This window comes from Diadema antillarum, unplaced genomic scaffold, assembly GCF_040938485.1.
Source record: "Diadema antillarum isolate AM-2024a unplaced genomic scaffold, OU_Dant_1.0 seq00001153_RagTag, whole genome shotgun sequence".
Lineage (NCBI taxonomy): Eukaryota > Metazoa > Echinodermata > Echinoidea > Diadematoida > Diadematidae > Diadema > Diadema antillarum.
The window spans coordinates 48,814-64,110 of record NW_027271964.1 but is presented as its reverse complement, the minus strand read 5'-3'; the positions used below and the strand labels follow the sequence as shown (position 1 = coordinate 64,110).

Genomic DNA, 15,297 nt, shown 5'->3' with positions numbered 1-15,297 from the left:
TTCTTGAAGTCAGAGTACCAAAATAGGGCATCAATGACCATTTTGGAGGACAAAAAAAGAGAAAATAAGCCACCAAGTTCAGTCTGTCTTAGCCAGTGAAGAAGGAAAATGCAACAAACACCTATATCAAAGCTAAGACAAGGACCTGTTTACAATACAATGACAAGCGCAATCGCTGAAGATCGACAGGGTTGGGTCTTGGGTCGTGTACGAGTAGCTCCTGCTGAGAAGCGTAATATTAACGTGAGTTGCAACGTATAAAATAAATGTTTTGTACGTAAATTAGTGTAAGCACCCTGCATGCCCAATTCCCAAACATCTTACATGCTCTATTTGGTGAATTGCCATCCTTTTTACTTTAATACTGAGCAAATATCAGATTGAGATACCCATGTTTCTGTTTAGTGCCGTAGCTGTAAGTAGTAGTGGGGATATGTCAATGTACGACCATCCCCAATTTACAATTAACTGCTCCCACAGTAACTGTGTACAAGGAGCGCCCCGGCCCCGGGGTTAGTGGGGATAGTGATCTAAAGTTAGGACTTAGGTAAATTCATCAACTGTTCATGGAGCTACAATCGTTTGTAATTGTAGCTCTGTGGTAAAGTAAATTAAATTTACAGACACTGAGACAGTGTCAGTGACAGTGTATCAGTGGCAGTGATACAACTATACACAGCCCTGTGTACACAGGACTGTGTATAGTAATACAGTGATACAGAACCTGGTAACTGTTCCTCCTTTTTCTTCCAGGTGAAGTACATGTCGGTTCTACTGACCTCTGGGAAGAGTATTTTCAATTTTTATGTTGTACAGAGTCAGTGGCAGTGCTAAAACTAGTGATCCACTGGGAGTGTGCCATGCTGCATTGTTTAATACTGTTAGTTTAACAAGTAAATTTAGTCTGTCTGCTGTGTATTGTACCAGTATAAAAGGTAAGAAGTACTCCTTGTTGTTCAAGTACTAAACATAGCTCCTCTTCTAACTGGGTTTGACTAGGTGTCATCCAAGACCAAACCAGCTGCCTCCTAATAAAGCAATTGATGTAAACTGTATAGAGTCTAGGGAAGAAGCGATCGTCACACTGGTGGGTAACCCCGGGGCACTCCTTGTACACAGTTAAAGATAATAAAAAGTTTTGGTACCTCAAAAGCTTCCCTGAATTTCCTTGTCTTGGTTTGTGTTTCAGGTTAAAGTACGTTGTCTGTGAGAATTACTCGCCCCAAAGTGCTCTCATGTCTTAGTAATCATGCAATAATGGTTTCGTACCAGAGCCAACGCTGTACAGCGTCGATAAATATTGTACGAAACCACTGACTGCGACCAGCAGCGTGCAGCCCATTGTACGCATAGCTAACTGCGACCAGCAGCCCCATACGCATAGCGTAATGGGGCTTCGCATTGTAGCATTCAGGATCATGACAGAATTAGTATCGCGGGTAAATGTCAACTTAAAATCCAAAAATTTCTTCGATTTGAAGACTTACCAATTAAGTTGAAGTATTGAAAACAGGCTTCGAACAACGTTTGGTTCTGCCAATAGCCCCTTTCTGTTCGAATTGATGACTGAATGTGACTCGGTCGAGAGGACCTTGGGAGAGCTACTAGTACATACACTGGATACCATGGCCAGCGCATGCGCACACAAACTTCTTATCCGTTCATGGATTTGAAATTTGTGTGCATGTGATGTGTTCGCATGCACTGGCTGTAGTATTCAGTGTACTGTATGTAGCTCTCATAAGGTCCTGTCGATCGAGTCACATTCAGTCATCAATTCGAACAGAAAGGGACTATAGGCAGAACCAAACGTTGCCCGAAGCCTGTTTTCAATACTTCAACTTAATTGGTAAGTCTTCAAATTGAAGAATTTATGGGATTTTAAGTTGACATTTACCTTGCGATACTAAATCTGTCATGATCCTGAATGCTACAATGCGAAGCCCGATTACGCTATGCGTATGGGACTGCTGGTCGCTATGCGTATGGGGCTCCTGGTCGCAGTTAATTGCATGATTACTAAGACATGAGAGCACTTTGGGGCGAGTAAGTCTCACAGTGTTAGTTATATGAAAAGTACTTCAACCTGAAACACAAACTAAGACAAGGAAATTCAAGGACACTTTTGAGGTACCAAAACTTTTTATTATCTTTAAACGCTTGTGTTTGGGCTGGTTGCAGTTAACTTCATACATGTACGCGACACTAAGGGAAAAGGAATTTTGAAACCCAGAGGTCCTGCAGAGTTGCTAGAGTGAGCATGTTGTCATCCAGATGATTGTGTTACTGGGTAGATTTAAGGTGGTTCAGGTGGAATAGCAATCAATCTATAATAGATGCAAGATGCTGTATGGCATGCATCATGACTTTCAGCTGGGCCCTTCTTTCTGCAAGAGACTGCCATTTTTAGTGAGTGGAGCATTTCGATAGCACTGTGTTGAGAGTGATAGTCACCAAGAATGAACCAAGCAGCATGCCTCTGATCCATTTCGAGCTTCCAGATTTGTTCTGGGCAGTGAGGATCCTCGGGCTGTTGAAGCATATTCAAGGATCAGGGGGATGTATGTCACATATATGCTTGTTCTTTGATTTTCTTGAACAGCCATTTAGGGTTTCTGTGGAGGAATCTGTGTGAAGTGTTTGCCTTCTTATATGTGTTGTCTATATTCAGGGCCAGTGGAGCGTTTTCAAAAGTGGGGGGGGGGGGGGGGGGGCACTTCCGGATTTCATGAGCTAACAAGCACAAAAAAAAAATAAAAATCATCTCTCCCCTTCCACTTCCAGGTTTCTTCAGCTAACATGCAGAAAAAAAAAGGTCTTCACCACAAAAACATAACCATACCATGCTCACACTTCAAGATCTCGATCTATTTCTTTTTAGTGCCACTTACGTACTTCTGGGTTAAAAAAAGTGGGGGGCCCAAAGTGATGACACCTTATGTATTCCTTTGTTTGGTGCACAAAAAGTGCGGCCATGATGTGTGTCTTCCAGCTTAGCTTGGAGTTGATTTGTCCTCTGAAGTACCTAGCATTATCCACAACTGGAAGCTCGACTCCATAGAGAGAATTTAAGGTGAGTGGATGACATTTTTCATCAGTTGATCTGCTAACTGAATTTCATGTTTATCAAAGTTTACTACTTCTGTTGTGGAATGATATTGTAGATCAGCAACAATGCCGGGAATTCCAGTGTTCATGGTTGGGATCTTCTTGACGCTGCTATGTCATGGGAGCCAGCAGCTGGAGGTCACTGACTTTGACGAGATCATGCTCGACGACGACTGCAAGGTTGACATCACCGACATGACCGACTACGACCCCGTGACGCAGACAAGTGCTCGCTGTGAGAAACGTAGGAGAGAGAGACAGCAGGCGAGAGCCCAGTGTGATGTATGTATGCAGTATGGTTGGTCCTGCTACTTATCGACCGCCTAATTTTTATCTGCCTGATAAGAATATTCAAGACTGAAATTCACACAAAAACTTAACCTACGTGATTGAGAAAATCCTGCACTATCAAATGCTGTTGTCCCCTTTTCAATTCGAAGTCTCGGTGCAAAAATGTCGCCGTCGAACTTGAGTGCCCTCCTTTCAGCTCCCCGCGGTGTTGCTTCTTTGTTAGATCGACCGCTTTTTTTGTATTGACAAAGCACACAAACCGAGTTGTATTGAACACTGTGTTGTACGAAGCTTTTTAGAAAATCCATTGACATTACATTACGATTCGGTTAAAATATGCATTCAAAATTTTGTCCTCGATTTAAACCATTAATGAACAGTAAATTTTCGTTTTCCCACAAACTCATCGACAGTCAAAGCCAATACATTTTTATGTGCTCTGCGCACAGTGCAGTGCATACTAAACGTTCTGTGCGCCAAAAACCAGGTGGTCGGTTTCAAGTGGTCAATGTGTAGTAGAGTTACCATACGTCTTAATTTTTTTTTGGGGGGGATGGGGTTGATAGGGGGGGGGAAGGGTTTGCATTAAGCGACATACTGTATATTTTTGTGTGTGTGTGTCTATTTCACGATTTATGAGTGATTTTTACCAAACTTGCAGATTTATCACTGATTGCTTACTGTAATTTTACTGGTTAAAATTCTTTAAAAGCAAGACTCCACCAGCAGTGCACAAATAAATCGTCTGCTAAATTTTGATGCTCCAAGAAATCGCTTTCCTTGATGAGAGTGAGAAGACAACCCAAACTTCATCACAATCACATGTCAGATCATGTGTCAGATTATGTGTTTGTAAGTGATGCTCTTACCTATAGACCTGATGACGGTAGTTATATATCCACTGGAATAACAAAGTGTTTGTGAATTTTCTGTGTAGGCCTATGCATTTCATGTTGACAAACTGTAAGGACACATTTTGCAAGAAGACAGTATGCCTTTATTTTGAATGCATTCAGTGACACATTTGTTGATTTCATCTTCACTACCATGACAGCAAAACTTGAAGGAGCAGTTGGCCTGGACACAGCATCTCCTCAACGAATGCCAAAATCTGAACGGTCCCGTGACCATCCCGCCGCTGTCAGAGCAGCAGCCAGAGTGCGAGTGTGACCCCACACCCTGCCCAGACTCGGCCAAGGCCGAGAATATGTTCTTCCGGCTGCTCACAGGTCATCTGGTCAATTTGCTGCAGGCAAAGGTGAGGACACCTTCTGAGTCTTGTTCTTTCTTTCTTGTTTTACACAGCATAGCATGCTTAAAGGGATGGTATAATTTTGGTTGAGATTGGGGAATTTGGACTTAAGCTGTTTGCAAGATAATTAGAAACCACTTATCTAAAAGCACATACAATCCTAAGTGGGATTCAAAGTTTATTTGATGAAAATTTGTTTTGTAATGGCTGAGATATGTATATCCACGAACAAAGTATAACAAAATGGTCTTGATAAAAGTTGGGTCTCAATGTGTATTAGGACCTCATGGCTTCTGGATATCTCAGCCATTTCAAACTCAATTTTCATCAAAAATAAACTGTGAACTATGAACATCTAAAATAAATTGTGAATTCCTCTTGGAATTGTGTGCTTTTTCTGAGTTCGTAAGAGGTTTCTCATTGTCTCACAAAAAGAAAAAAAAGTTGGAAACCTGAAGCTCCATCTCAACCAAAGCAATACCATCCCTCGAAGTACAAAATCAATGGCCTGTTGTGATGATGGGCTGAGAAGGGTTATGCATTTGTGTTTCAATCATATATGTACTGTAAACACAGAAATAATAATGTTGCATTTACTGTATATTATTGTTACTTTTGGCTAGTGAGAATCCTGAAAAATGCTAAAATGTGTTCTTATGCTGATAACCGAGGAGGGCATTCACAGACATAAATTGCTGCAAGTCTTGCCAACTTCCAAGACTAAGAATGAGAGATGAATATAGACTTAGATAGATGGATGGATTGACAGATGAAAAGAAGAGAGAGAGAGATGGAGAGATGCTGTGAAACTATTTGTTTTGTGTGAACAATTTGCATACAGCTATAAGCCCATGGTAGGAAAAAAAGTGTGTAAACTCTGTGAACATACTGAAGACAGCAACTGTGGTCCGTTGTGCTATGTTTATTAACTCTGTCCAAATTAAGCCGTTGAGGATGAGTCCCGAGTGTGCTCAGGCAAAAGTGTATGGAAAATGCATGTTGTAGCAAAATCAAACCGCCCTCAACAGGGTTAAGAAAGCAGTAAGAGAAGTAAAAAGTAAAGAAATAACTGTCCTGATAAATAGGCTAAGACACATGAATTGAGTACTGATTCCTTATCTTTTATATCTGACTTAAGGTAGGGACTGTACATTCATCAACTCAACCTGTTAATGACTAGTCAGAAATATGTACTTGGGTACGTGTCTGTGTGAAATATGTGTCATAGCAAAATCAGATAGTCTTCATAGGGTTAATTTTTCTTTCCTTTCAATGACATCTATCCCATTCAGGGCGCAGAGTCTGGTCCAGTTGATGCACAAATTACAGTTAGCCTTTCTGCGAAGAAGTGGAAGAAACTCCAGAACTTTGTGAATGACCGGGAGAACTACCGCAAGGCCGAAATCTACGACATCCTCGTTGGCATGACGATTGAGACCTTCCACGTCAACCAGACGAGCGTGCTGGAGTGGGTTTGGGAGCAGGCCAGCATGACGTCTCCAGGCATTATTTTGGTGAGTTGGGTCCACAACAGCTACGTGTAAATCCACTAGTCTCGGGAATCGCATAGACAAACACAATCAAAGCAAAAAAGATACACCTGTCATTATTTGGTATAGGATGGATACCCATGTTAATGGCGGATCCAGGGGGGGCACCAGGGGCACGCCCCTATATTTTTTAGTGGACAAATGAGCAAAGAATATGGGATTCCATCAGGATTCGAACCCGAGACCTCCGGATAGCTAGCCGTAGTTCACTGTTTGTCCCAGAAACCCTAAATTCTTGATGCTCGAATGGTCAGAAGCTATAGCAGTGTGTTTGTGTGTGCAGCACATGCACACACTTAAACCTGGCATATACCCGAAAGATGATTCAGCTTGGGGATAAATGCGAGGGATCGCCGAAGTGATGCAGCTTTTTGAGTACGTAACAACTGCAAACAAAAGAAAACTGACCAGAAATTAATATAATCTATTAGTGGAAAAATGAGCAAAGAAAATGGAATTCCAATGGGATTCGAACCAAGACCTCCGGATAGCTAGCCCGGTGCTCTATCGACTGAGCTCTAGAAAGCCCTAGTTCAGTGTTTGTCCCAGAAACCCTAAATTCTCAATGCTCGGATGGTCAGAAGCTGTAGCAGTGTGTTTGTGTGTGCCGCACACACACACACACACACACACACGTACACACTTAAACCTGGCATATACCCGAAGGATAATGCAACTTGGGGATAGATTTGAGGGATCACCAAAATAAAAAAGGTAGGAAAAAAATGGGGCACATGCCCCCCCCCCATTTTTTTTTTTTTTTTTAATTTTGCGCCCCCTCTTTCCTGCATTCCTGGATCCACCTCTGCATACCGTGCAATTCCTCAGTCATTACAACTGATGCTGTACCAGCAATCCCAGCATTTCGATGAAACCACAATGCGATTCCAGTCACAGGTGCAGTAAAACTGACTACATGGCTATTTTAATTGTGATATAGCAATTAGCTGATTTCTCAGATTAAGAGCGAGAAGTGTGTAGATGTTGGGGGCTGAAGGTGTACATCTGATTTGCAAATTTTATCATTTACAATCAAAGAATCAAGAAAGGCCTGTCAGTTGTAGAATACCAAATTTTTGGTCATATCAGATTTTCAATACCATTTCTTAACCCTTTAGCAACTGAAGATTCTGTACATACGTATGTATGTATGTATGTATGTATGTATGTATGTATGCAGATATTCCTATGTGTACACCCATATGCCAACAAGAAGAATTTCCTATATAGACAATAAATGAATCTGAATCTGAATCTGAATCTGAATAATAGCCTATTGTTCCCTGGAAAGGAGGTAATATTACTCTCATTTCGACAACTTTCTGAATTATACAAAATAAATCACTGCATGTCGAAATCTTTGTCTATTATAAGTGATGTTTCTATGAAAACCTATTAACACATTGCAGAGAGACTTGTGTGTCACAGAAATAATTCTGACATATTTTTGTTGACGTTTGACCTCTTCAAAATTACATAATTTTATATTCTTTATGAAACAATAAGTATATTACAGCTTAAAACTAGAAAAAAAAATTGGACAGGCAGTTTAGGGCGGTTTGGTTACTATTGGGTTAAGAGATTTGTGTCACAGTGTCTTAAGTAAAGGTCATCAGTATTAGAATAACCCCCCCCCCCCCAAAAAAAAGAAGAAATGTATATATATATATATATATATATATACAGTGCACTCCCGTTATAACGAAATGCTCGGGACCGGCAGTTTTCTTTCGTTATAACGAAATTTCGTTATAACCGAACAAATACGATATATAATGAAAACAAGGAAGCCACGCATATATGATATTCTGTTTGTTGAATACTCGTCATACACTGGAAAGCTTTGTGAACAATAAAACAAATAGTTAATCAATTTCAGATTATTGTATTACAATAACGCAAGTTCCCCTCGGAAACTGTGCGTGACACACCAAGCGAACAGACAGTGATGTGACGCATTCGCCTATGCAGAGACGCTGCAAATGCCTTGTTCTGCTACGTATTTTCGAAAGCAATCCACATTTCGTTATAACGGAGCACATTTCTTTTGTTTTTCTTTATCAGTGGTGCTCGGAAAAGACTTCGATATAACAAAAATTTCGCTATAGCGAATTTTGTATCATAGACTTTAATGGCGATAATTTTGGGACCAGAAGTTTTACTTCGTTATAACGAAATTTCGTTATAACCGTGTTCGTTGTAACAGGAGTGCACTGTGTATATATATGTATGTCAGAATATATTTACAAACAGTGGGATGTCTTGTTCACAGATCCCAGTTAGTGAATCTATGTCTGATGTTTCAACATTCCAATTTATTGTTTGTCATTGCTAATTTCATTGTCAGGCGTTTATTTTTTTTTTGCGTGTGCTAAAATTCAGCTTTCCAGAAGTTTTGCCATTTCACTGCAGCGATATGATCATTTCATTCTCTTGTGTTCAGTTGGTCATGTCGGCGATAGTGATTAGTTTTGTGTTTGGTGTCGGCATGTACTCTGACATCCTGTGGAACCGAAGATTCCTCGGCTGCCTTTTCACCGCCATCTTTGTCATCAGTCTCATATCAAACTGGATCTACCTCTACCAGGTAAAGAGTTCTCGGTCAAATTCATTTGCTTCAATGTGATAAATGGGCACAGACATTTGCGGCCTCTCTGTGGAACTGTATAATTTTATATCATATGGATTGCTATACACCCGCTGGAGACTAGTTCCGAGTATACTCGGGCAGGTGTCTGTGGGAAATGCATGTTAGTTTTAACAAAATCAACCCACCCCCCCCCCCCCCCTTAATGGGTTAGAATGGTAACATAAGTCTTCTTTTTTTTATATAATATATTGGAAAAATGAGCAAAGAAAATGTTATTCCATCGGGATTTGAACTCGAGACCTCCGGATCGCTAGCCTGGTGCTCTACCAAATGAGCTATAGAAAGCCCTAATTTAGTGTTTGTCCCAGAAACCCTAAATTCTCAATGTTTGGATGGTTGACTGAAGCTACAGCAATGTGTTTGTGTGTGGCGCACATGCACACACTTAAACCTGGCATAAACTTGAAGGATGATTCAACTTGGGGATAAATGCGAGGGATCACCGAAGTGATGCAGCTTTTTGAGAATGTAACAACTGCAAACCAAAGAAAACTGACCAGAAATGAATGTAATCTATTTGTGGAAAAATGAGCAAAGAAAATGGGATTACAATGGGATTCGAACCCGAGACCTCCGGATGCAAGCCCGGTGCTCTACGGACTGAGCTTTAGAAAGCCCTAGTTCAGTGTTTGTCCCAGAAACCCTAAATTCTCAATGCTAATAATACTGTACATGCATTGTCTGTTGCTGCTGAAGATAACTTAATGTCATCAAAAACTTTAATCCACAAGAGAAATTGAAAGCTCGATCGGTCAACTGTGTGACCACATTGTTGTGAGTGTTGAATGTCTGCATGTGGGCAGTGTGAACCTGTGATTAGGACCACTCTGTATACTCTGGACCACTCAGTGAGCAATGACAGAAATGAAAGAAACTTGTCTGTTTGTTTACCCACCCCTTCCCACCACATATTCATTGTTGACTGTCTGGTCCTCACCATTGACTGCTGATCTGACTGACTGACCGACTGACTGACCGGTGCCTTGCAGGAGGAGACCATCAAGCGTTACACCAAAGCCCAAACACAAGATGGCGTGCCGCTCAGCTGCAAGCCGAAAGAGATGACGTGGTTGCAGGCGCTGCTGCAGTGGTTTCAGACGATGACGAGTGTCAAGACGGACGAGTGCTTGAAGTACCACATGCAGTACCTTGTCGACCCCGTCTTCGACGTTCCACCAACAAGGGTGAGAGTGAGAAAGTTACGGGTGGTGATGGGGATGCAGCATTGAAGTGAGAAGTTTGGCAGGTCACTGTATGTGCCCTGTTCTTTTGTAGTAGAGACCTTGGAACAAAAGAAACTACAGCAATCCCAGTAGCCAAGGCAACTCTTAAAAAGTTTGTTGTACTTGGCTGGCGGTGAAGGGTTTCATTATTGTATGTTCTCATGGGGGACTGGTACATGATGATGTAATTTGAACAAAGTTTGGATACGCCCTCTTCTCCAGTGCAACTAGTACAGTAGTCTTGGCGTAATAAGGTACTGCGTAATCGAGTCCTCTACTTCATTGACATGGAAACTGAACAAATAGTTTCGATACCTGTCATATTGACCGGGTAATTGGATACTTAGGCAGGGCTCGACACTAACGGTGGCCCGGTGGCCCGGGGCCACCAAAAATGAAAGTCGGGCCACCAGATTTCAAAAAAGGGCAAATTTGGTGGTCCGCCTCGGGCCACCAAAATTCTTTGAAAAGTATGTCAATAAATTCGTAACTTTTTGCGCCAGAAATTAGCAGTAAAATTTGTTTAAAGGATGGATGAAAAGGGCTGAATGAGTGCCTGAGAGTGAGTGTTGCAAGTTTGTTGAAGTTTATTTATGAGTAGATATGTCCAACTTCTAATTCTTACTATCATAAAACTTAAATATTTGACTCATTAAAACAAAGGACTTTTAATGTTTTTTATTGTTTTTTTTCGGGACACCAAATTTTTCTCTCGGGCCACCAAAAATGTGAAATTTAGGATTTTGGTGGCGCCATCGGGCCACCAAACAAAAAAGTTAGTGTCGAGCCATGACTTAGGCATATCTGTTAACCCTAACCAGGCCAGGCTTTTTGGCCTGTTCTGTGGCCGGGGGAGGGTTGATGCAACCCCCCCCCCCCCACATACATTACTTGTGTAATCTACCAAACTATAAAAGAAAAAAATTGAATTTTTCATTTTTTATATTTTATATTAATTGATATGCGTGAAATCATAAATTTTGCTCTAATTCAGAAAATAAAGCCAATGGCATCCTAATTTTTGGTGACATTATTTCTTGTAGCATTCCTAACAATGTACGTGAAAAAAAATCTGGTATCAAAGTAAATTTCTTATGTATTCCATTGTTTTATGAACTTCTTATATATTTCCTTTTTTTACCTTTTGTTTTTTTCATTTTTTTTCCACAAATTTTATTACAAAACCTTTTTTAAGCAAAATTTATTCTAAGATTGATTGATTTTAGCCATTGAAAGTGAAAATAATAACTATTTGAATAAGGTTAAAAAAATTCTATTTTTCATAGACCTTGTACACAAAATCACGTTTTTGAGCCATTTTCGATCTGACAAGTATGTACAAAGGGTTGTGCAGGGTCGTAACGGTATGTCCAATTTTTGCGAAAATGGTGTCATAAGATGTGCAAGACTTGAAAGTAAAAAGTCAGCAAGTGGCGCGGTCAAAAAAAATTCGCTCGGCAGAATGGTCACGGAAAATGTTGAGGGGGGGTTGATTCAACCCCCCCCCCCCATGTCCCTCTCGACCGAGGTGTATAAATGGTTACCTGGTAACACTAATGTAATAGAAATGACAGGACCCTATGGTAGAACAGTGGCAACACTGAAGAGGCAACCCTGGGTAAATAAGACCTTATCATTAAAGGGGGGGAGGGGTTGTATGTGCTCTTTTATGAGATGATTGGTAATGGGCACTACAGTGGGTAGACACTGGTGATAATTTGGTTTGCCATTTCTCCCCCACAGGCCCTGTCCTTCACAGTTTCCTCCATGTTTGTGGAACCCATGAAGCAACTCGGTAGGGCAGTCAGCGAGTTCCACCGAGAGATCTACAGCGAGCTGCCCCTGTGGGCCGCCATCTCCACCCTTGTCTCCACCTACATCTTCCTGTTCATCGCCCTCTATGCCTTTATCTCGGCCCCCAGGAGGGTCATACGGGAGCCTCGCGGGCAACACCTCCGAAGGCGCCTGGGACAGCATCCCCGGCATGGCAGGGATCCAGCTCTGGAGGCGGAGGGACGTGATTACCTTCTAGCCCCAGTAAGTTGCCATGGGTGTGTCTCATTCAGGCCGTTATTGTTTTCACTCAAAGTCTCTTCATCTTTTATTAATGTTGTTCATCAGCCCAGTCATGTAAGCCCACCATGTAGATATATCAATATATTTCTATCAACATGATTATTTGGAAGAAGGAGAAGAAAACATGTTTCCTATGAGAAGGTGTCACTGTGCTGGGTAGATTTGGGCAAAATATCCTGAAATCGAGATTACTTTAAACTGTGGTTGAAAATGTCATTTTCCAGCAACATCTTCCAAATAGAAATCCATGAAAATATCATTTCGTAAGAAGTAGGGTGAACATAGACAAGTATCCACATGAAATGGCAGAGGTGAAAGGTTAAAGTCATGGTGTTAAGGTCACTGTTCTTCGCAAAATAGGTCATTTTTAAGCTGTAATTTCATGGAACAATGACCACTGGTAATGCCATTTTAGTGAGAAAGGGAAAGGATGCAGATGAAAGCCCAGTGATTCATATGAAATTACTCGCAGTGAAAGTTTAAGAACGAATGTTACAGGATAACATCTGAATTTTTCATTTTCCACCAGAACTGCATCAATACAAGTTCACATCTATCAACAAGCCATGGTAAAATTGGAAGCAGTTTATCGTGGAATTCCTTGAATATCATTTCTATCTAAGTGATGTGACAAACTGCAATGTACTGTGAAACACAATATTTTCTCTGCATTAAATTTTTGCGAATGGGAGTGGACGGCCTTATTCACAGCATGAAATTTTCGCAAGTTGCCTCTGACATTGAATGCATATAGTGCAGACAAGATCTTTACGTGCATTTTAGTTTTCGCGAAACTCGGCTCTCGCAAAATTCGTGAAATTACAATGCATGTGAACAGTCCTCGTTTTACAGTATATTTTCATGTTTACATGTTCATTTGTACATTGCAGGATGATGAACGAGAGCCCCACATATACGCTGATTACCAAGAAAGAAGGGCAGTGCGACCCCCCACCCTGCCCCCTGCTGGATTGAGAATGAGGGGAACAAATGCGGACAGGAACGTGTGGAATGAAGCAGGAGAGGGTGCACAGGGGGCACCTCGTCAGGGAGCAGTGGTCCAACCACAGACTCTTAGAGGACTGGAAGAGGAACAGCTGGAAGAGGATGTCAACGTGTTAGCTGAGGAACAGGGTAGCCCTCTCAGAGGCGAGCACCGGCAAGCTGTTGGGGGGTGTCGCCTGAGAACTGGTAGACTGGTCTCCAACGATTTTCCGGATCCCGCCGAGGCACGTTCTGGAGATCGGGTTGTGGCACCAGTGGAAAGAAGAGGAGAGGGTGACTCGGATCACCCGCCGCAAGGACAGTTGAGGCCGAGGCCGACCAACCTTCGAGATGCTAAAGCCTTGAACACCCCCGCCTCAGAGTCAGAGCGCTCATCGCAACAAGGAAAAGCGAGAGAGACACAATCCGGCAGTCCCCTCAACCATCCTTCCTCTGAGCCATCGGAGTTTGGCTCCATCCCAGGATCCGCAGCCATGTCGCAGTCAGAATCAGAGGTACAAGCCTCCTACTTCGCTGCGCCGCCTCCGGAAGATTGTACCACGCCCTGTTCGGCCGACAGCCCAAGCGACATTTCCGTCATCAGCCCCTCGCCGGAGGATATCACAAATAGTGCCAGCTACGATGTCATCTCTACCAGCGCTCTAAGTCTTGGGGAAACTACGGTAACCACGCCCTCGGAGGATGAAAGCAAAAGCAATGAGGCCTGTGAGGATTCAGATGATGACTTTGTCGTTTTGAAGACTGAGCGCTGATCAGTTCCAATTGTGTGACTGCCGTTTGATTGCCATAAAAAGAAAGAGGATGATTTTTTGTGTATGTGTGTGTGTGTGTGTCTGCAATATAATGCAGAGAGAAAACCTTAACAAAATGGTCATCACTGACCAGCAACCAAAAATGTTGTGAATGGCAGCAAAATAACATAATTACAATTGCCAATGATTACAAAATGCTAGCATTGAAGTGCATACTTTCTAAGACTTAGGGGCCAAAACTGGTCACTTATTCATTGTCAAATTTGACCATGGACATTGTGTCTGTGCCAGGGTGCAAGTAGTTTGCCAACTTAATGTGGAATGCTAGGAGTTTGATATCCATGCAACTTTTACTTTTATGCACAAGAAAGAATACGGAAATGGCGTATGACTATCAGAGTATCTTATAAATATATCAGCTCAGATCATTCATGCTTTGCTAATTCAATGTGAGTCTGTTTTATAGATTAATCAAATGCTTTATATTAACCGGATTAGATTAATTGAATGCTGATTAGACTCTGATAAGTGATGCATCAGTAGAGCATATCATACATGGCGCATACTTTATTTTTGAGGGTTTTTTGTTTGTGCTAATTTTTTTGACCCAACTGATATAAATTACTCTCAAGACTTAAAACTCAGTGTGGTGATTCATCCTCTAACTACTGCCTCTACTACTTTTACTACTACTGCTACAACTGCTACTGCTAAAACTACTACTACTACTACTACTACTACTACTACTGCTACTACAATCCTACGATTATACTTCTACTACTTAAAGTATTTCTACTTCTACCACGTATGTTACATCTACTGCTATTACCACAACTCCTAACTCACAACTACTACTACCACAATCATTAACATTTTAGCATTACCATCATTAGTATCATTTACGTAATCATCATCATCATTTGTACTGTTATGATAGTGATTACTGTTACTGCTATGATGTGATTGTTACCAAGTAAGACAGTCACAGTCACTGTTTTTGAACATCTTCCAGGCCTTAGAAATAGCTTTGCTCCAGTTGTTCCCCCTTTAATCTTTGTAGCCTCTGATGCCTTAAAATAAATGTCACTGTGTTCAGACAAAAAAAAAAAGGTCTAGATTTGTTATATCATGGTTGTATAATTTGCTTACAAAACATCATAATGTCAGAAGATCACAAGATCAAAAATGTCAGAATTTCACTGTGTGATTGCCTTTCACCCAGTAGGCCTGCATTTGTACAGTCGGAGGTTGTCACGTATGTGTGTTAGACTGTGTTGAATGCTCATGAAGAGCTCCCTTGGTGATAAGTAAGAGTACAACATAATACAAGTGTAGCTAGTTTTTATAGAGCTCATTTCAGACTTGTTAGAATGTCAATGTGCTTTACTGA

General features: G+C 41.4%; 1 protein-coding gene across 1 annotated transcript; it reads left to right on the top strand.

Moving 5' to 3' along the window:
- The first annotated feature begins 198 nt into the window (after nt 1-198).
- Nucleotides 199-14,947, top strand: LOC139744277 (uncharacterized). Its single transcript, XM_071654721.1, has 8 exons — nt 199-243; nt 3,165-3,390; nt 4,454-4,657; nt 5,944-6,165; nt 8,645-8,788; nt 9,841-10,035; nt 11,818-12,111; nt 13,041-14,947. The coding sequence occupies exons 2-8, from the start codon at nt 3,175-3,177 to the stop codon at nt 13,905-13,907; spliced, it is 2,142 nt and encodes a 713-aa protein (XP_071510822.1). The 5' UTR covers nt 199-243; nt 3,165-3,174; the 3' UTR covers nt 13,908-14,947.
- Nucleotides 14,948-15,297: the final 350 nt, after the last annotated feature.